The following is a 20,806-nucleotide window of genomic DNA, read 5'->3' as shown; positions in this document are numbered from 1 at the left end:
CTTCAGGGCTTCCTGGTGTTCCACAGCTTTGGCGGGGGCACTGGCTCTGGCTTCACCTCACTCCTGATGGAGCGGCTCTCTGTTGACTATGGCAAGAAATCCAAGCTGGAATTCTCCATCTACCCAGCACCCCAGGTGTCTACAGCCGTGGTCGAGCCCTATAACTCTATCCTGACCACCCACACCACCCTGGAACACTCAGACTGTGCCTTCATGGTGGACAACGAAGCTATCTATGACATCTGCCGCCGCAATCTAGATATCGAGCGCCCAACCTATACCAACCTCAATCGCCTCATCAGCCAAATCGTCTCCTCCATCACAGCTTCCCTGCGCTTTGACGGGGCCCTCAATGTGGACCTGACAGAGTTCCAGACCAACCTGGTGCCCTACCCTCGCATCCACTTCCCCCTGGCCACCTATGCACCAGTCATCTCTGCAGAAAAGGCGTACCACGAGCAGCTGTCGGTGGCCGAGATCACCAATGCCTGCTTTGAGCCTGCCAACCAGATGGTCAAGTGTGATCCCCGGCACGGCAAGTACATGGCCTGCTGCCTGCTGTACCGTGGAGATGTGGTGCCCAAGGATGTCAATGCTGCCATTGCCGCCATCAAGACCAAGCGCAGCATTCAGTTTGTGGACTGGTGCCCCACTGGCTTCAAGGTTGGCATCAACTACCAGCCTCCCACTGTGGTGCCTGGGGGTGACCTGGCCAAGGTGCAGCGTGCTGTGTGCATGCTGAGCAACACGACCGCCATCGCCGAGGCCTGGGCCCGCTTGGACCACAAGTTCGACCTGATGTATGCCAAGAGGGCGTTTGTGCACTGGTATGTGGGTGAGGGCATGGAGGAGGGCGAGTTCTCCGAGGCCCGTGAGGATATGGCTGCCCTGGAGAAGGATTATGAGGAGGTGGGCATCGACTCCTATGAGGACGAGGATGAGGGAGAAGAATAAAGCTGCTGCTGGAGCCTGTTCACTATGTTTATTGCAAAATCCTTTCGAAATAAACAGTTTCCTTGCACGGTTTCTTGTCCCCTCTGTGAGTGCTTGAGCTGCCGCTGCCCTCACTGTTTGCTGCTAATGATCCTTACCCCTTCCATGGCTGAAGGTGAGACCTGCCAAGGGGTCCTTGCCAGGCCCAGGAAGCATAACCCCAGGGACTTTAAATCGAAGTCCTAGGGGTACCTGGGATAGGGAGGAAATGAGGACCAAATCCAGGCACAAACTATTGAAGGATGAATCTTCGGTTTCTTTCAAGTAGAAGTTTAATCCAGTAGTTTGTCTTTGGGAGTTAGACTGCTACCGTGTTCTTCCTGCCACCTCTACATTTACCAACTCTGGAAGCAAGGCTTGGCCCAGGCTCCTCTGCATTATGAGGGTTTGGGAGCAGGGCTGGGCTGGCCCGGAGTTCCTGGGCATGGAGCCACGTCATAAGCTTGGGGGATGGGAGGAAACAGGCAATCTCCTAGAGAGTTGTTTGTGCTACTGCACCTCTGAGCAGCTTTGCATAGCTTCCTGTCTTGCTGCTTTGCTGGAGCTGGGGCTGTGCCATTAAAAGTCAGGTCATCTCCCCTCTGTTTGTGATTTATTTCTGGCCTCAGCCTCGGTGCTAGCTGGTGGGAGACTCCTGCTAGGGCCCCGGGGAAAGCTTCAACTTTGCTAACAGGAGCCCCAGGCCCCATGCTGATGTCAGCCTGGAGGGTGGGCATGGTTGTGGGGAGGAGGCTTGGATCACAAGAGCAGGAGATGCCAACCCTGCCCTTGCCTTTCCTCCCTGGTGATTCAGGGACAGTGCCCTTCCCTAGGGAACAGGTTTGACGCCCAGCTAAAACAGGGCCCCTGTTTACTCAGCAGAGTAGGCAAGAAGTGGCAGCTGGATACTGCCACACCACACTGCCCCATTAATCATTAACCATGTATGAGCTAGAACCATCAGGGAGACATGAGCCAAAACACTCCACTCCCCTTGCCCCTAGGCTGAGGATGGGAGATTGTAATGTAGCTGTCCCAAAGCTTCCTCAGGTGTCTCCACCCAGAGGCCCTTGCCTGGCAAACCGGCTGGGCTGCTTTGACAACTACTCAACCCAGGAGTGAAGGAAGGAAAGAACTAGCTGGGTGCTTTTAGGGGGCCTTAGTCCCAGTTTTGACACAGGCAGACACCAGCTTAAGCCCAAGAAGCTTTAAGTTTTGATCTAAGACAAACTAGAACTGTCCACTGCTAACCAACCTCCTTCCATGGAATGAAGTCGCACCACTGCTGACTCTGCACCAGTCCCTCTTCTTCCCAGGCTGTTCACCTGGAAATGGCAACCAGACTCTAGGTGCCCCGCACCTCTTCTCTCACTCCAGGGACAGTGAGACTAAGATCCACACCAACCTGTTTCCACTTTATTCTTTATACATTCTCCTGCTCCCAGATTTGGAGGCAGAACATGATATGAGCTCAGCAGTCCCACTCAGAGCCATGTTCCATATCCCAGCAGTTTCCCTTTTCCCAACCCCCACCCACCCCCATTCAGTAAGGCTCCTTGCCCAGGTTTTGCTCTTGGAAGTAAGAAAGCAGAAGAGTGGATGCAGGACTGAGATGACTGTCCTGACCCCACTACCCCCAAGTGTAAGAGAGCAGTCCTGGACGGAATGGGGGGAGATTCCAATGAGGGATGGGAACCTCTTTCTAAGGCATGAGGGATCACCTTCTCAACATGCCACTGTTATTTCAGATTTGGGTAGTGTGCTGGCCAGGAGCTGGGGGCTGTGGCTCCTCCAGCTGACTGAGGAGTTGAGGAATGTGAGGACGCTGCTGTGGGTCCACGGTCATCATCGAGGCCAGGAGCTGCCGCAATGCTGAAGAATGCCTGGGGCTTTGTGGGATGCTGAGTTGGTTCTGCACAGCAAGGGCCACACTGTCACCCTTCTGGAACACCATGTCATAAGGGCCTTCCCCAAACATCATGGCATATAGCACGCAGCCTAGGGACCAGACATCAGTCCGCTCATCGATGACACAGTGACTCTGCACAGAGAAGAGTTCTGGGGCTCGGTAGGAGATGGTGCACTGCTGGGCTGCCCAGTCCTGCAGGGTCAGGACTTGGCGGGAGCCCTCCACGTGGATGCATGCTTGATTCATGGAACCCAAGTCCATTAAAACTGGCTGCCCTTCATCTCCAAGCAATATATTGGTGGGCTTCAGGTCTCTGTGGGCATAACTCTTGGCATGAATGGCCTCTAGGCCTCTGCAGATCCCCAGCAGCAGCCGAAGGATTTGATCCTCAGTCAGGAAGTTGCCTTTGTCCTTCAGCCTTTCTATCTCATTCCACAGTGTACCTCTCTTGAAGAATGGTAGCAGCAGCCAGGCCTCATGCTTAGCACCCCGCTCCCTCAGACAGTAAGCCACAAGGTGAAGGATGTTGGGGTGACTGAAGAGGTGATGCATGTCGGCTTCTCGCTGGGCCTCCTCCCGGTCCTGCTGCTCGGTGACACAGGATTCGCTTCAGGGCGTAGAAGTGTCCATCATGTAACCCTTCCACTAGGTCCACATAGCTGAACCCACCCTCCCCCAGTTTCTGGATGAAGAGGTAGCGCTTATTGTCAATGACGACAGTTCCCCGAGAGCAGACACACAGCGCGTGGCCCATAATGTCTCAGTCATCCTCTTCAAGGACGATCTGAGGCTACCGAAGAGCTCGTCCAGGGTGAGTGGGCTCTTCCAGGAGATGCGCCGGGAGCCCAGCGGATCATGCTGGCTCGGCCAGAGCGCAGCGCCACGGACCGGAAGCAGCACTCAAAAAAAATTTTTTTTTATTTTTAAATTTGAGACATACTAATGTATACATTTGTGGGATATAATGTGATGGTTTGCTGCATGTTTACATTGTGGATTGACTAAATCAAGTGAATTAACATAGCCATCTTCACTTATCTGTTTTGTGTATGGTAGAAACATTTAAATTCTTCTCTTTTAGCAATTATGCCTATGGTTTATTTTTCTGAAGTTTTTCTTAAGGACTCTGCTTTAGGTCACAAAGATTTACTCCTACCTTTTTTTCTATATTCCAGTCTTACATTTCACATTTTAGTTTTTAATATACTTGTTGTCCACCTCTATATGTGGTATTAGGAAGTGATCCAATTTTATTTTTCTCTATAGTGAGCCAGTTTTCCCATAACCATTTATTTATTTTTCTTTTTTTTCTTTTTTTTTTTTTTTTACATAGAGATGGAATTTCACCATGTTGGTCATGTTGGTCTCGAACTCCTGACCTCGTGATCCTCCCACCTCGACCTCCTAAAGTGCTGGGATTACAGGCGTGAGCCACCGCACCCGGCCTATTTTTTTTTTTAAGACAGGGTTTCACTCTTTCACTCAGGTTGGAGTGCAATGATACCATCTCAGCTCACTGCAACCTCCGCCTCCCAGGCTCAAGTGACCCTCCCACCTAAGCCTCCCGAGTAGCTGGGACCACAGGCATGTGCCACCACGCCTGGCTAATTTTTTGTATTTTTTGTGGAGATGGGGTTTCCCCATATTGCCCAGGCTGGTCTGGAACTCCTGAGCTCAAACAATCTGCCTGCCTTGGCCTCCCAAAGTGCTGGGATTTAGGTGTGAGTCGCCGTGCCTGGCTCTCATCACTGTTTGCTAAACAATCATTTTCCCATTGATTTGTGGAACACCCTTTATTATAAGAAGTTGCCATGTATACATGTTTGTCTCCGAGCTCTCTATCTGTTTCATTGGTCTATTTGTTCCTGTTTTTATTTCCTACAGCTTTGTCTTAGTGTTTTGTGTGTTTGCTGTTTGGTACAGTAAGTCACTCCTTTGCTCTTCTTTTTAAGGTTGATTTAGCTATTAGTAGACCTTTATTCTGTCATATTAATTTTAGAGCATTTAACAAGTTCTTGAAACATTCCAAATGAAATATGAATTGGGAATGCATTAAAATATTATTTAAGCCTGAGCAACATAATGAGAGCTTGTCTCTACAAAAAATAAAAATAAAAAACATTAGCCAGGTGTGGGGTCATGCACCCGTAGTCCCAGCTACGTGGGAGGCTGAGGCAGAATTACTTGAGCCCAGGATGTCGAGGCTGTAGTGAATCATGCCACTGTACTCCAGCCTAGGCAATAGAGCAAGACCCTGTCTCAATAAATAAATAAATAAATAAATAAATAAACTAAAAAAAATATATATATGTCTATATACAGACACACACACACACACGTAATTTAATTTGGCTGGGCGTGGTGGCTCACACCTGTAATCCTAGCACTTTGGGAGGCCAAGGCAGGTGGATCATGAGGTCAGGAATTCAAAACCAGCTTGGCCAACATGGTGAAACCCTGTCTCTACTCAAAATACAAAAATTAGCCAGGGCTGGTGGTGCACACCTGTAGTCCTAGCTACTTGGGCAGTTGAGGCAGGAGAATTGCTTGAACCCAGGACGCGAAGGTTGCAGTGAGCCGAGATCACACCACTGCACTCTAGCCTGGCTGACAGAGCAAGACTGTCTTAAAAAAAATTAATTTGGGGAATAATGACATCTTTGTAATTTCAAGTTATTCCAACCAAGAGCTTGGACTATCTCTCCATTTATTCTTATCCTCTTCTATGTCTTTTATTAGCATTTTATAGTTTTCTACATGGAAGTCTTCTGTATTCTTCGTTTACTTAACACCTTGCTACTTTTATCATTTTTTATTGCTATTGTGAAGAATATCTTTTATTATTTTAAATAATATTTTTATAGTTTTTACTATAGTAATGTTATTGATATTTGTAAGTCGTTCTGGTATTCAGAAACCTTGGTGAATTATTTTATTATGTCTGATGAAGAATGTCTGATTATCATTTCAACAGCTTTCATACTTACTGGTCTACTCAAATGATCTATTCCTTTTTGCCCAATTTTGGTATCATATATTTTTTCTAGGAATTTATTTTATCAGAGTTTTCACATTATTAAGTGTACTTATTCAAACTGTTTTCTTCTTCCTCCTCTCTCTCTCTTTTCTCTTTCTTTCTTTTATTCATTCATTCATTCTTTCTCTTTTTTCTGACAGCATCCTGCTGTGTCACTCAGGCTGGAGAGTGCAGTGGCAGGATCACAACTCACTGCAGCCTTCACCTCCTGGGTTCAAGAGATCCTCCTACCTGAGCCACCCAAGTATCTGGGACCACAGGCATACACCATCACACCCGGCTAATTTTTTTTTTTTTTTTTTGAGACAGACTCTTGCTCTGTTGCCCAGGTTGGAGTGCAGTGAAATGATCTTGGCTCACTGCAACCTTCACCTCCCGGGTTCAAGTGATTCTCCTGCCTCAGCCTCCTGAGTAGTTGGGATTACAGGCATGCACCACCATGCATGGCTGATTTTTGTGTTTTTAGTAAAGATGGGGTTTTACCATGTTGGCCAGGCTGGTCTGGAACTCCCAACCCCAAGTGATCTGTCTGTCTCAGCTTCCCAAAGTGCTGGGATTACAGGTGTGAGCCACCGCGCCTGGCCACCCCGGCTAATTTTTTATAATTATTTTTTATTTTTTGTAGAAACAGGGTCTCACATGTTGCCCAGGCTGATCTCAAACCCTTCTGGGCACAAGGGTTCCTCCTGCCTCAGCCTCCCAAAATGCTGGATTATGGTCATCAGCCACTGCACCTGACCACTTCTACTTCTTTTTAATTTCCAAGGAGATTCACATTTACTTTCATCTTTTACCCTAAAGCATTACCAACCCAGGTTCACTCCACTTTTATTTTCAGTTCGAGGGTTCCTTGTTACACAGTGGGTTTAATTAGAATGCCGAGCCAGTTTGAGTATAGACTCATGGTTAAAATTCTCAGAGAAGGGTTTGTTTTTTTTTCCCCCACCTAGAGTACAGATTTTCTTGTGATGGGCAGATTTTTTCCTAGCCACCTTTCCACTAAACACGTGGCACTTTGAGAATTCTGACTTTTTCCCAGGGCCTCAATTTCAAATACACACTTCACATGGGCCTTGTCTTTTGCTCCTACTTTGTTGTTAACCCAAATCCCTTCTGACTGACGCTACAAATGATGTAGGGCATTGAAATATCAGATGATTTTCCACCTCACGTTTTTCACTTTTCTCCTTATTTTTGGCCTGTAACGATTTCCCTTACTCTTTTTTGAGAAGCTTAATTCGGTATTAAAAGGCTGCTGTGCTGGGAGTGGTGGCTCACGCCTGTAATCCCAGCTAGCACTTTGGGAGGCCGAGGCAGGCGGATCACCTGAGGTCAGGAGTTTGAGACCAGCCTGGCCAATGAGGCAAAACCCCGTTTCTACTAAAAATACAAAAATTAGCCAGGCATGGTGCCACATGCCTGTAATCCCAGCTACTCGGGAGGCTGCGGCAGGAGAATTGCTTGAACCCAGGAGGTGGAAGTTGCAGTGAGCTGAGATCACGCCACTGCACTCCAGCCTACGTGACAGAACAAGACTCTGTCTCAAAAAAAATTTATTTTACTTGAAATGGTAACAAATGTCATTACTGCCTTTAAAATGACCTGGAACATTTTGCAAAAACCCTGGGAGTTTTTGAACTATAGAATAAAATTAAAATTTTACCATTAGGCATAACCTGGCTTCCATCTACCTTGTCAGCCTAGCATCTCCCACTACTTAGCAAAAGTGCACCTGACCTTCATGACATGCTGAACTCAGGGAGGTTCCCACTTGCCTGAAATACTTTTTCTTCACCTAAAAGTCTTGTGCTGATTCTTTAAACTCCAGTACAAATGCAACTTCTTGAGTAATCCTTCCCTTCTGTCTTAGGAAGTTAATCACTATCCTCTATATTTCCTGACATTTATGTTTGTTACAGTATTTATATATGGTTATGGGTGCCAATTCTATCAATATCTGATACATGAGATGTATCAATATCTGATATCTAAAAGGTGAGATGTGCTATCAATAAAGTCTCTAACCTAGAACATAATCTGATTTTCTTTTTATGCTTCTCTAGACTTCAAAGCACCATAGATGGAAAAAGATCCAGAAATTAACAGGTTAGAATGATTCTATTCTTTACTCTTCAGTTCCAGGTTAATGACAGACCAATTATGGGTCTGCCTTATGACTCTAGCCTTAAATAGCAGGTGGAGGGAGGTTGAAAAAGAGGATGTAGCTCCTGTCTGTCGGCCCCGGAGCACGAGTTGTGAAGGGATCCACTTGCGTGCGGAATCCCTCAGAACCATGGCGTCCCTTTTCCTTACACCTGTTAACATCTTCAAGGCAGGAGCTGATGAAGAGAGAGCAGAGACAGCTCGTCTGTCTTCTTTTATTGGTGCCATCGCCATTGGAGACTTGGTAAAGAGCACCTTGGGACCCAAAGGCATGGACAAAATTCTTCTAAGCAGTGGACGAGATGCCTCTCTTATGGTAACCAATGATGGTGCCGCTATTCTAAAAAACATTGGTGTTGACAATCCAGCAGCTAAAATTTTAGTTGATATGTCAAGGGTTCAAGATGATGAAGTTGGTGATGGCACTACCTCTGTTACCGTTTTAGCAGCAGAATTATTAAGGGAAGCAGAATCTTTAATTGCAAAAAAGATTCATCCACAGACCATCATAGCGGGTTGGAGAGAAGCCACAAAGGCTGCAAGAGAGGCTCTGTTGAGTTCTGCAGTTGATCATGGTTCCGATGAAGTTAAATTCCGTCAAGATTTAATGAATATTGCGGGCACAACGTTATCCTCAAAACTTCTTACTCATCACAAAGACCACTTTACGAAATTAGCTGTAGAAGCGGTTCTCAGACTGAAAGGCTCTGGCAACCTGGAGGCAATTCATATTATCAAGAAGCTAGGAGGAAGTTTGGCAGATTCCTATTTAGATGAAGTCTTTCTGTTGGATAAGAAAATTGGAGTAAATCAACCAAAACGAATTGAAAATGCTAAAATTCTTATTGCAAATACTGGTATGGATACAGACAAAATAAAGATATTTGGTTCCCGGGTAAGAGTTGATTCTACAGCAAAGGTTGCAGAAATAGAACATGCAGAAAAGGAAAAAATGAAGGAGAAAGTTGAACGTATTCTTAAGCATGGAATAAATTGCTTCATTAACAGGCAGTTAATTTATAATTATCCTGAACAGCTCTTCGGTGCTGCTGGCGTCATGGCTATTGAGCATGCAGATTTTGCAGGTGTGGAATGCCTAGCTCTTGTCACAGGTGGTGAAATTGCCTCTACCTTTGATCACCCAGAATTGGTAAAGCTTGGAAGTTGCAAACTTATTGAGGAAGTCATGATTGGAGAAGACAAACTCGTTCACTTTTCTGGGGTTGCCCTTGGTGAGGCTTGTACCCTTGTTTTATGTGGTGCCACTCAACAAATTTTAGATGAAGCTGAAAGATCTTTGCATGACGCTCTTTGTGTTCTTGCACAAACTGTAAAGGACTCTAGAACAGTTTATGGAGGAGGCTGTTCGGAGATGTTGATGGCTCATGCTGTGACACAGCTTGCCAATAGAACACCAGGCAAAGAAGCTGTTGCAATGGAGTCTTATGCTAAAGCACTGAGAATGTTGCCAACCGTCATAGCTGACAACGCAGGCTATGACAGTGCAGACCTAGTGGCACAGCTCAGAGCTGCTCACAGTGAAGGCAATACCACTGCTGGACTGGATATGAGGGAAGGCACCATTGGAGATATGGCTCTCCTGGGTATAACAGAAAGTTTTCAAGTAAAGCGTCAAGTTCTTCTAAGTGCAGCTGAAGCAGCAGAGGTGATTCTGTGTGTGGACAACATCATCAAAGCGGCACCCAGGAAACATGTCCCTGATCACCACCCTTGTTAAGCATTCCCATGTGCTGTTGATCACTGGACCAGTTTCTAGCAAAGTTGTGTTTGAAAGATAGCCTCTTAAAGAAGACAGTGCAATCTGTTTATCAGTGCCCATTATATCCTTAAATTTGGACATTTAACTGACCTTCTCTTTTAACATGGGTCTAATTTATTTGCCACGTAATTTTCCATACAAATCACTTGATTTAAAAGTTCATTTCTCATACTGTGCATTAAAATAAAAATTTGAACAATTAAAAAAAAAAAAAAGAAAAAGAGGATGTAAATGGAAGAAGTGTGCTTCTTCTAGCATCTCCATGTCTAAAGAGATGTATGTTAATCTGTCATAAGATTAGAAAAAAAAAAGAGCTGTATCTATACAGCTCCATGGTTCCTTTCCTCATGCTTCCTCTCCTCAGCTCCTTTTGTTCAAGTCCCAAGGAATTGGGGAGGAAACTTGGTGAGATTATAAAATGGACAAAGGTTAACTACCAAGAGTTTGGTGAGGGAAGTTTCCCTATCTTTTTTCCCCCACCATAGATACTGAATAGACTCCTTTGGAGGAAAAGATATGTATTGTGGCCTCTCTTTCCCCTACTCCCACTGCTTATTACTATGATTATTCCTATTCTTCCCAATGTATATAGCTTACATCTACTGTATGATGAAGGCAGCATGTATGATGGAAGCAGTGTAGCTTTTTGAAAAATGTTGAGATGGGTTAAGTCTGAGATCTACCACTAATTAGCTTCATGATCTTGGGCATAACTTCATCTTTATTTCCTTATTTGCAAAAAGAGGGGGTTGGACGAAATGATGTCAATAATCATGATGTTGATAGATTCTTCACCTCTTCTCCCAGATCCACAGTGGGAAGAAACCCTCAGGATGGCTTGCACTGAAGCTAACCTGACGTGGTGAGTAAAGCCTGTCTTCAGCCAATTCTACTGATAAACTCTGTGAAAGTTAGAAATAAAGTACCTGGTACCCTGTTTTACTTCCTTCACTATGATAGCTTTCTCTTTTCTAAGTTAAATCTCTTACTGTTTTCCTTACTGGTATTTTAATGAGACTTCAATTACATTGACATACAATGTTGCATCCAGTGTTTCAGAACTCCCTGGGGACTGGACCCAGGACTATATACTCTGGTCAATGGAGCGGAGTCTTCAACAGATCTTCCGACACCTGGAAAGCACAAGGTCAGGCATTGTAGTTTCTGGGTGAGGACTGAAGGTGGTAGAGGTTTTAAAAGGGAGGAAGGAGGGAGGGACAGAGTTCATTTTGTCTGTGGAGGAAGTTCTGGGTTTAAACTGGTTGAAGGGTCATTTCTGGGTGGAATGGGAACAGTTTCCTCCCTTTATCCTGGTAGAGTAATTCTTTCTATAAGTAACCGATGTTGGGGGAAGAAACTTTTTTTTTTTTTTCCCAATTCTCCTTCAGGCCAAAAATATTTTGCATTTGAAATGGCCACTTTTTTCCTTTTCCTATTTCAATGCAAACGGAAACATTTCTCTTTATTTCTTAGATCAAGGCTTATGGAACAGGATTTGCCTGAACCACAGGATACAATTTCTTCCTCTACCTCCTCTGTTCTTGTGGCTCAGAAGACTGTTCTACACTGTTGTGACTATAAGAAAGCAACACATTCTACTGACCACAGCATCTCCTTTAGATCACCATGCAGTAACTCCAGTCTGTGTCATCTTCCTGTCTTTTCTGAAGGAACAACTTGGGAATACCAGAGCCATAGTTTACCTATTTCCCACAAAAGGCAGTCATCCGTATTCAGGAACCAAGGCACAACCCTGTCTCCTTTTAAGCTATCAGAGCCCCAGAAATCAAAACATTTTCAGAATTTGACAGAACTTTCACCCTTACAATCTCAGAGCTCTTTCATCAACTCTATTTCCGAGCCTCTAAATATCTGCAAACAAAAAAGGAAAAAAAAAGAAGAGAGAAGGAGCAAGAGTCATTTGACATCAGATCATGAGCCAAATTCTGTTTCCAAGGAGAGACCACAACTTCCAAGGTGGGCTCCGTTCAAGCTCTCTCCTTCGGTCAGAAGGGAGCTAGAAGGACATATGTCTGAGAAGGTTTTCACTTTGCAGCAGCAAACAGTACCTTTACCTGTGAGGAAATCATGGGCAATGCTCAATTATTTAACTGAAGTACAAAGAGGAGTTGCTGAATCAAATAAACTCCAAACTCGGTTATCTATGCCCATTCATCAAAACACTGAGCAAAATATTAACAAAAATTCCCCAGACCTTCCATCATTTCCGCTTCTTGTGAATGCTGAAGTGGGATCTGGAACAAATAGCACAGAAACAAAACTTTCACAGTCACTTATTTCAGGCAAGCAGTTACAGCCTGGGGATGGCCCCCAAATCCTTGGATCCATGCCTTTAGTTACATCAGTGGGCACTCTACCTCCAAGAAGTTTAGGAGTTAATGTAATTCCAGAGGAAACTGCTTTACTGAAGAAAGAGCCAAAACACATACTAGAGCTTAGTGTAGAGAAGAGGGTCATAGATTTTCCAGAAAAAAGGATACAGCAGCACAAGACACAAGTGACTAATGTTGATTTGACACCAAGTCTACCATATCAAGTCAAGGACAGCATAAAGGTAACTCCATTGGCATTACTTCGGGTCATGGATTCAATGGGGATGATCCCAGGATCACATTCAGAATCCGTGGGTTTGTTCCCACAGCTGCCAAGTCAAGTTGTGAAACCAATGGAAACTATGAAAACAATGACTATAACCCCCAAACCACCAAATCAAGTCATTCAGTCAATGGAGGCAGCCCCAAGGCCAAAGCACCAAGTTGTGGAATCAGAGAGGATGGCCACAAGATTACTGAATCAAGTCACAGATAATAAGAAAGTAACTCCTATAGCACTGCTTCAAGTTATGGATTCTATGGGGATGATTAACAAGTCACATCCACATATAGAATCAGTGGGAATGACTCCAACACCACATCATGAAGCCATAGAGTCAGTGAAGATGAACACATTATTGAACTATCAAGTCACAAAACCAGAGGAGATGAATCCAAGGCCACAATGTGCAGTTATGGAAACTGTGGAAATGATGCCAGGGCCACAGCATAAAGTCATGGAATCAGTTGGCATGACCTCAGGATCACAAAGTCAAGTCATGGAACAAGGAAAGACTATTCCAGGGCCAATATGTCAAGACACAAAATCATCGGAAGTGATCTCAGCACCATTACATGAAGTCATGCATTGTGCGAGAGTTAACTCCAGTAGCACTATTCCAAGCCATGGATTCCATGGGGATAATTCCACCAGCACAGCCACATGTTACAGAATCTAGGGGTTTGACCCCAGGTTCACAGTTGCAAGGTAGAAGATCTGTTCATCTGGTCCTGCCACCAGAGTTCCAAGATATAAACACTGTGGCATTGACACTAAGACTACCAATGGAAGACACAAAATCTGCGGAGTTGACCCCAAAGACATGGTTACAAGATGTCAGATCTGAGAAGATAGCCCCAGTACTATTACTTGAAGATGTGAAAACTCCTCAAATGGTAGAATGTAGGAGGTTAATTCCTGAGACACGTGTGCAAGGTGTGAAATATGGGGAATTGGCCAAAGGGACAGAGCTTCAGGCAGTAAAAGCTGCAGAGATGAGCCCCAAACCAAATGATCAAGACACAGAGCCTGAAAGATTGACCCAATGGCGTCAAGCCTCAGAATCTTTAGAGATGATCTCAGAGCCAGGATATCAAGAAAAAGAAGCAAAGTTGACCTCTGACACTTGTCACCAAGTGGAAAAATCTATTGGGTTGACCCAACCATCTTTAGGAACTACCCCAGGGCCACTGAGCCAAATTTCAGAATCTGTGGAGATGAGCTCAGTGTCATTCCAAGATACTCTTAAGACAATGCACCAACTTGGAAAAGCAATGGGGGAAACTCCAGTGTCACAACACACAACAAAAGAATCTCTGGATTTGATATCAGGATCAGAGATACAAAGTGTGAAATCAGAGGTGTTGACCACAGAGCCACAGTCCCATATGAGGTTTGTTCATTGCAATCTAGGGCCATGTTCAGAAATTACTAAGTTGTCAGAGGCACCCTCCATGTCAGAATATAAAGACACAGAAACTGTGGGGTTGGCATTGCCTCAAGTTGGTAAGACCTGGGGAGTTATCCCAGTACCACCAGATTCAGAAACAGGAGTTCTGGAGTTGACTCCAGGACCAGGCATGCAATATGAGAAATCAGAGCCACTAACTGCAAAACTTGAAATCTGTGGAGTTAACCAGTGAGTCATCTCCATTAGTGATAGTATCTAAAAAGTTAATTACAAAACCAAAACCACATGTTATCAACCTGACCCCAGGGCCACAGATCCAGGGAGGAAAGTCTATGCAGTTGGATCTAGAGTCACAGTTGCAAGATATGAAACATGAATTTAATCCAACAGTCAACTATATGAGTGGTAGGATCAGAGGAGATGATACGAGAGATACTGCTACAAAGTATGCCATTGGAGGATTTGACTAAGAGGGCAGAGCTCCAAGATGTAAAATCTGTGGATATAAATCTAGGCCCACGTCAGCCAAATGTCAAATCTTCTGGAATGACCCCAGGGCCACAGTTGCAAAGTGTCAGATTTTCAAAGGTATTTCCAGGGCCACTTCTTCAAGGAGAAAAACCTGTAGATTTAATCTCACGACCCCTACATTATGGTGTGAAATAGGATGAATTGTCAGATTCCCCAGTTCAGGACATCAAATCATCAGATTTTATTCCAGACCTAACACCTCAAAGTGTCAAATTTTTACAGCTGACTCCAGAACCACAACCTCAAGGTGTGAAATTTGTGGAACTAAACCCAGGACTAGGCTTGCAAGATGTCAGATTTTCTGATTTGATCCCAGGGTCAAAGCATCAAGGTTTCCAACATATGCAGATGACACCAGGAGCTCAGCCTGAAGATATAAAGTCTCTAGGTTTTGTGCCGGAGTCATCTTTGCAGTTAAGCCAAGGGCCATACGTTGAAGACATGAAATCTGTTCTGTCTCCTGAAGAATCACAGTTTCACAGTATGAAATCTGCAAAATCAACCTTAGAACTACCATCTCAAAGTGTAAAATCTGAGGAAGTAAACTTAGGGCCTTGGCAGCAATATCTCAGATTTTCTGAATTGACTTCAAAGCCAAAGCTGCAAGGTATCAAATTTGGGGATCAAACTCCAGGATCAGCGTTTCATAGTGTGAATTCTGTAGAGGTGGTCCCAGAGTTAGGGCTGCAAGATTCCAAACTAGCAAAGATGTCTCAAGGAACTCAAAGTATGAAACAGGAAGGGCTTAACCCAGAGCTGCAGCTACAAGATATCAACATTTTTGATTTAGTACCAGGAACTCAACCTCAGGGTGTGAAATCTTTAGAGTTAAACTCAGGGCCACAGCTACAATGTGTACAATTTTTAGAGTTGACCCCAGGGACAGAGATGCAAGGGGTACCGCCTATGGCAATGGCTCCAGGGCCAGAGGGGCAAGGGGTTAAGCCTGAGTTGTTAGTACCAGAGCCACTGTTTCAAGATGTAAAATATGCAGTAGGCAATCAAGTGCCAAGCCTTGAAGTTGAAGTTTCCAGTAAATTAGTCTCAGAGCCACAAATGCCAGGTGCAGAATCCATGGAGTTGACTCTGGGGCCACAGTTGCTCAGTGTAAATCATTCTGAGTTGACCAGAAAACCACAGTTACAAGGTATGATATCTTCTGGATTGATACAAGGACCGGAGCTCCAAGATGTAAATCCTGTGGAGGAGAGCCCAGTCTTAAAACTTCAAGGTTTCAGATCTGAAAAGCTAACCCCAGAGCCACAGCTAGAAGATATGAAATCTGTGGACTTAATCCCAGGGCCGCATTTGGGAGATATGAAAACTAGGCAGTTAACACCAGAGCCAGAATTGGAAGATGTCAAATCTGTGATGTTAACCCCAGAGCCACAGGCAGGAGGTGTAAAACTTGAGGAGGTAACCCCAGGCTCAAAGCTCCAGTCTGAGTTGCTGACCTCAGGGTCACAATTAGCGGATATGAAATCTGTGACCTTAACTCCAGGACCATGCCTGGAAGGGATGAAATCTATGGAAATATCTCCAAGTCCACAGCTGGAAGGTGGGAAATCTGTGGCGATAACCTTAGGGTCACAGAGAGAAGATGTCAGAGCTGTGGAATTCATCCCTAATTCAGAGCTTCAAGGTGTAAAGTCTGTGGAGTTGACTCCAGGCTCAAGAATTCAAGATTTTAAAACTGAGGAGTTGGTCCCAGGTACACAGCTGCAAGATATGAAAGCTGCAAAATTAAAATTTGGGCTAAAGATGCCAGGTGAGAAGTCTATGGCTTTTGCACCATAGCCATTGCTTCAAGGGGTTAAATCTATGGAGACACTTCAGAGGCCTCAGCTACAAAGCAAGAAACCTGAGGAACTGACTTCAGTCCCACAAATGCAAGATATGAAATTTGTGGAGATTACTCCATGTTTAAAGCTTCGAAGTTTAAAATCTATAAAGACTCAAGATCCACATCTGCAATGTGTAAAATCTGTAAAGTTTGCCCCAAGGCAGAAAAGACTGGTAGTAAAGTTTGTGAATATAAACAGAGGACAAGAGTTTGAAGAAGTAAAACCTGTGGATTTAACCCTTGAGCTGGAACAGGATGGTCAGATATCTATAAACTCATCAGAGCAGCAATGTGTGAATTTTGAGCAAGTAAAGAGAGGGTCTGAGTCAGAAAGTGTAATGTCTTTGGAGTTAATTCCAGAGTCAAAATCTGAAGGTATAAAATCTGTAGACCTCAAGTCTGACCTACGGTCAAAAGGTATAAAATCATCAGAATTGACTCCAGAACCAAATACGCAAGATATAAAAGCTAAAGAGTTCAAACATGAACCACAGTTGCAAAGTCTGAAATCTCCCAGGTTGACCCCAGGACCACAGTTGCACCAAGCAAAACCCTTGGGCTCAACTGCAAATTCACAGCTTCAAAGTGTGAAAATTGTGGAGTTAAAGAGCCAGAGCTTGGAAGAATTAAATCTGTTCAGTGGATAACAAGACCTGAGTTCCAAGGTGTAAAATCTGTAGGACTAAATCTTGGGCCACAGTCTCGAAGTGTCAAACCTGCAGAGTTGAAACTTTCTGTACAGTTGGGAGATATGATAGCATCTAAATTGGTTCTAGCGCCAAAACTTCAAGGTGCAAAACCGATGGAGTTTAACCTTGGGCCACAGATGCAGTGTATAAAAATCTCTGAGTTGTCTTCAGGACCTCAGCTGCAAAAAGGAAGAATACTGGCATCAACCTCAGAGCCACAACTTCAAGATTTGCAAACTGTGGAGTTAAACCAAGACCCACAACTTGGCAGTGTGAAACTTCTGCAGCAGATACTAGGACCTGAATTCCAAGGTGTAAAATTGATAGCGTTAAATCTTGGTTCACAGTCTCGAGGTGTCAAACCTGCAGAGTTGAAGCCTTCCATAGAATCAGGAGGTGTAAAGTCATCTCAACTGCCTCTATGGCCAAAACTTCAAAGTGCAACATCTATGGAGTTTAACCTTGGGTCACAGTTGCACTGTGTGAAAGCTCCTGAGTTGTCTCAAGGACCACAGCTGCAAAAAAGGAAAATTCCAGCATCAAGCTCAGAGCCACAACTTCAAGGTGTGAAAACTGTGGAGTTAAACCAAAACTCACGGCTTGGAAGTGCAAAATCCGTGCAGTGAATACCAGGACCTGAGTTCCAAGATGTAAAAACTGGAGGGCTGAATCTTTGTTCACAATCTCGAGGTGTCAAACCTGCAGAGTTGAAATCCTCCGTAGAGTCAGGAGGTGTAAAATCATCTGAACTGATTCTAGGGCCAAAAATTCAAGGTGCAAAACCTGTGGAGTTTGTGGGCCACTGTTGCAGTTTGTGAAAACTCCTAAGTTGTCCCAAGGACCACAGTTGCCGAAAGGGAAAATTCTGGCATCAACCTCAGAGCCACAGCTTCAAGGGGTAAAAACTATGGAGTCAAACTAAGACTCACAGCTTGCAAGTGTGAAATCTGTGCAGTGGATACCAGTACCTGAGTTCCAACATATGAAATCTATGCTAAAATGTGGTTCACAATCGAGCTGTCACACCTGTAGAATTGAAACCTTCAGTACAATTAAGAGATGTGAAGTCATCTGAGTTGACTCCAAGGCAAAAGCTCCAAAGTGTACCACCTTTGACATCACTCCAGGAACATCAGTTGCCAGGGTCCAAAACTATTTATTTGAAGTCTGGGTTACAGTTGAGAAGTGTGAAATCATGTGGCCCAATTTCAACATCAAATCTCCATGATATAAAATCTATGGCATTCAAACTTGGGCTTCATTTGCAAGATGTGAAATCTTCTGAGTTGACCCCAAGACCACAGCTGCACAAAGTGAAACCCTTGGAGGCATATCCAAGAACACAGCTGCAAGATATGAATTCTGTAGTGTTTACAAAAGAGCCACAGTTTTCAGGGGTTAAATATGGAGTATTACACCAAGAGCTACAATTACAAAGTGATAAAACTGTAGCGCTGAACTTCTTACTACACTTGAAAAGCATGAAATCATCTGGGTTGGCTCATCAGACAAAACTTCCAGGTATGAAATCTGAGGAGCTTAGGTCTAGGCCACAATGGCAATGTGTCAAATCTTCTAAATTGACCCGTAAGACAAAGTCCCAAGACATGAAGTTTATAAAGTTAAATCCCAGCTCACAGTTGAAAAATATCCCACATTCAGATTTGACCATGAAGACTGAGATTCAAGGTGTCAAATCTACGACTTCAAACCTGGGCCACAGTTGCAAGGAGTGAAATCTTCTGAGTCTATATCGAAGACAAAGCTTCAAGAAGTGAAATTAGCGGAATCCAACTCAGGCCCACAGTTGCAAGATTTAAAATCTTCTAGGTTGATCATGGGTATAAAGCTTCAAGACATTAAATCTATGGATTTCAGTTCTGGACCACATTTACAGAGTGCGAAATCTTCTGAAGTGATTCCAGGGGTGAAGCTTCAGGGTGTGAAATCTGTAGACTTCAAACCTAGTCCAAAGTTACAAAGTGAGAAATCTGATTTGACCCCGGGGAGGAAGTCTCCAGGTGTGAAATCTGTAGAGCTGGAATCAGGCCCACAGTTACAAGATATAAAATCTTCTGATCTGATCATGGGTATAAAGCTTCAAGATGTAAAATCTGTGAAGCTCAGTTCTGGAAAACACTTTCAAGATATAAAATCTTCTGAGGTAATCTCAGGGACAAGGCTTCAAAGTATGAAATCAATGTATTTCAATTCTGGACAACAGATACAAGGTGAAAAATACTCTGAGTTGATTCAACGAACAAACTATCAAGATGTAAAATCTGTAGAATACAACCGTGGTCCAAAGTTACAAGGTGTGACATCTTCTCAGTTAACACTAGAGACAAAACTTCAAGGTGGGGAATCTTTGGAGTTCAACTCAGGCCCACAGTGGCAAGATATGAAATATTGTAACTCAATCAAGGGGACAGAACTTCAAGACGTAAAATCTAAGGAGTTCAGTTCTGAATCACAATTGCAAGGTATGAGATCTTCTGAAGAGATCCCAGCGACAAAGCTTGAAAAAGTGAAATCTGTGGGGCTCATGCCTAGGCCAATGCAGCAAGATGTAAAATCTTTTGAATTGTCTCTAGGTACAAAGGTACAGGATAGGACATCTTTGGGGTTAAACTCAACCTCACAGTTACAAGATAGAAAATTATTTATGTTGACACCAGGGATACAACATCAAGGTGTGAAATCTACAGAATTCAATCCTGGGGCAAAGTTGCAAGATATGAAATCTGGGTTGATAAAGCTTCGGACAGTGAACTCTACAGAGGGCAACCATGACCCAGAATTGCAGGTTGCAGAACTCTCTAAGTTGGCCCTGGAATCAAAGACTCACAGTGTGGCACCTTCTGAGTTCAATACTGAAAAGCAGCAGCAAGATGAGAAATCTCATAAATTGAATCCATGGCCAGACCTTCAAAGTGTCAAGTTTACGGTGTTCGATCCTGGGCCGCATTTGCAACATAGAAAACCTTCAGAACTATGTACAGGGACAAAGACTCAAGATATAAAATCTATTAAATTCAATCTTCAGGAACAGTTGCAAGGTGTGAGATCTGAGTTGACCTTTGGAACAAGGCTTCAAGATATACAATCTTTAGATTTCGACCCTGGGCCACAGTTGCAAGGAATAAAATCTGCCAAGTTGAATCCTGGGCCTGAGCTTCAAGGTATGAAATCTAAGGTGTTCTGCCTTGGGCCACATTTGCAAGATGTGAATTCTGCATCCATTCCAGAGCCACCACCTCAGTGTGTAAATTCTATTGGGTGCAACCATGGGCCATCTTTGCAAGGTGTTAATTCTTCTGCATCTATTCCAGGCCCTAAACTTCAGTGTGTAAGTTCTAATGGGTTCAACTCTGGGTCAAACTTGCAAGATATTAATTATTCTGCATCCATTCCAGAGCCAACACTTCAGTGTATAAATTCTATTGAGTATAATTCTAGGCCAGATCCACAAAGTGTGAATTCTTCTGCATCCATTCTAGGGCCCAAACTTCAGTGTGTTAATCCTAATGAGTGCAACCCTGGGTCATATTTGCAAGGTGTGAATTCTTCTGCATCCACTCCAGAGCCACCACTTCCATGTGTAAATTTCATTGGGTGCAATCATGGGCTGCACTTGCAAGGTGTAAATTCCTCTGCACCCATTCCAAGGCCAAAACTTCAGTATGCAAATTCTGTTGGGTGCAGCCCAGGGCCACATTTGCAAGGTGTGAATTCTGCATTCATTCCACAGCCACAAGCTCAGTGTGTAAATTCTATTGGGTGCAACACAGAGCCATATTTACAAGGTATGAAATCTCCTGAATTAACTCCAGTTTCAAAACTTCAAGGTATGAAGTG

The 20,806-nt window shown here is 44.0% G+C and overlaps 3 protein-coding genes and 2 pseudogenes across 8 annotated transcripts; 4 read left to right on the top strand and 1 right to left on the bottom strand.

Annotated features, from left to right (window-relative positions):
• Positions 1–6: 6 nt before the first annotated feature.
• On the top strand, positions 7–1,571 carry LOC116546554 (tubulin alpha-4A chain). The gene has a single exon (XM_032272780.1). It carries the CDS (start codon positions 67–69, stop codon positions 952–954), a length of 888 nt encoding a protein of 295 aa, XP_032128671.1. The 5' UTR covers positions 7–66; the 3' UTR covers positions 955–1,571.
• A 795-nt stretch (positions 1,572–2,366) lies between these two features.
• On the bottom strand, positions 2,367–3,782 carry LOC116546553 (annotated as a pseudogene). The gene has a single exon (XR_004266760.1). The product of XR_004266760.1 is annotated as a serine/threonine-protein kinase 16 pseudogene (transcript).
• Positions 3,783–7,841: 4,059 nt separating this feature from the next.
• LOC116546549 (uncharacterized protein C2orf16-like) lies at positions 7,842–14,150 on the top strand. 3 transcript variants are annotated; one of them, XM_032272776.1, is made up of 5 exons: positions 7,842–8,024; positions 10,669–10,723; positions 10,913–11,008; positions 11,335–13,051; positions 13,608–14,150. In XM_032272776.1, the coding sequence occupies exons 2-5, from the start codon at positions 10,695–10,697 to the stop codon at positions 14,115–14,117; spliced, it is 2,352 nt and encodes a 783-aa protein (XP_032128667.1). In that variant the 5' UTR covers positions 7,842–8,024; positions 10,669–10,694; the 3' UTR covers positions 14,118–14,150. The 3 variants fall into 3 exon arrangements, with proteins under 3 accessions (XP_032128667.1, XP_032128665.1, XP_032128666.1); XM_032272774.1 differs by having other exon boundaries at positions 10,669–13,051; XM_032272775.1 differs by lacking the exon at positions 7,842–8,024 and having other exon boundaries at positions 10,657–13,051.
• On the top strand, positions 8,125–10,082 carry LOC116546550 (annotated as a pseudogene). The gene has a single exon (XR_004266759.1). The product of XR_004266759.1 is annotated as a T-complex protein 1 subunit beta pseudogene (transcript).
• Positions 14,151–14,684: 534 nt separating the features above from the next.
• LOC116546552 (uncharacterized protein C2orf16-like) lies at positions 14,685–16,240 on the top strand. Of its 2 annotated transcripts, XM_032272778.1 has the most exons (2): positions 14,685–16,058; positions 16,101–16,236. In XM_032272778.1, the coding sequence occupies exons 1-2, from the start codon at positions 14,759–14,761 to the stop codon at positions 16,211–16,213; spliced, it is 1,413 nt and encodes a 470-aa protein (XP_032128669.1). In that variant the 5' UTR covers positions 14,685–14,758; the 3' UTR covers positions 16,214–16,236. The 2 variants fall into 2 exon arrangements, with proteins under 2 accessions (XP_032128669.1, XP_032128668.1); XM_032272777.1 differs by having other exon boundaries at positions 14,685–16,240.
• Positions 16,241–20,806: the final 4,566 nt, after the last annotated feature.

Source organism: Sapajus apella, unplaced genomic scaffold (assembly GCF_009761245.1).
Source record: "Sapajus apella isolate SASKATOON/1434 unplaced genomic scaffold, GSC_monkey_1.0 scaffold1048, whole genome shotgun sequence".
In the NCBI taxonomy this organism is placed as follows: domain Eukaryota; kingdom Metazoa; phylum Chordata; class Mammalia; order Primates; family Cebidae; genus Sapajus; species Sapajus apella.
This window is presented reverse-complemented; position numbering and strand designations above follow the sequence as displayed.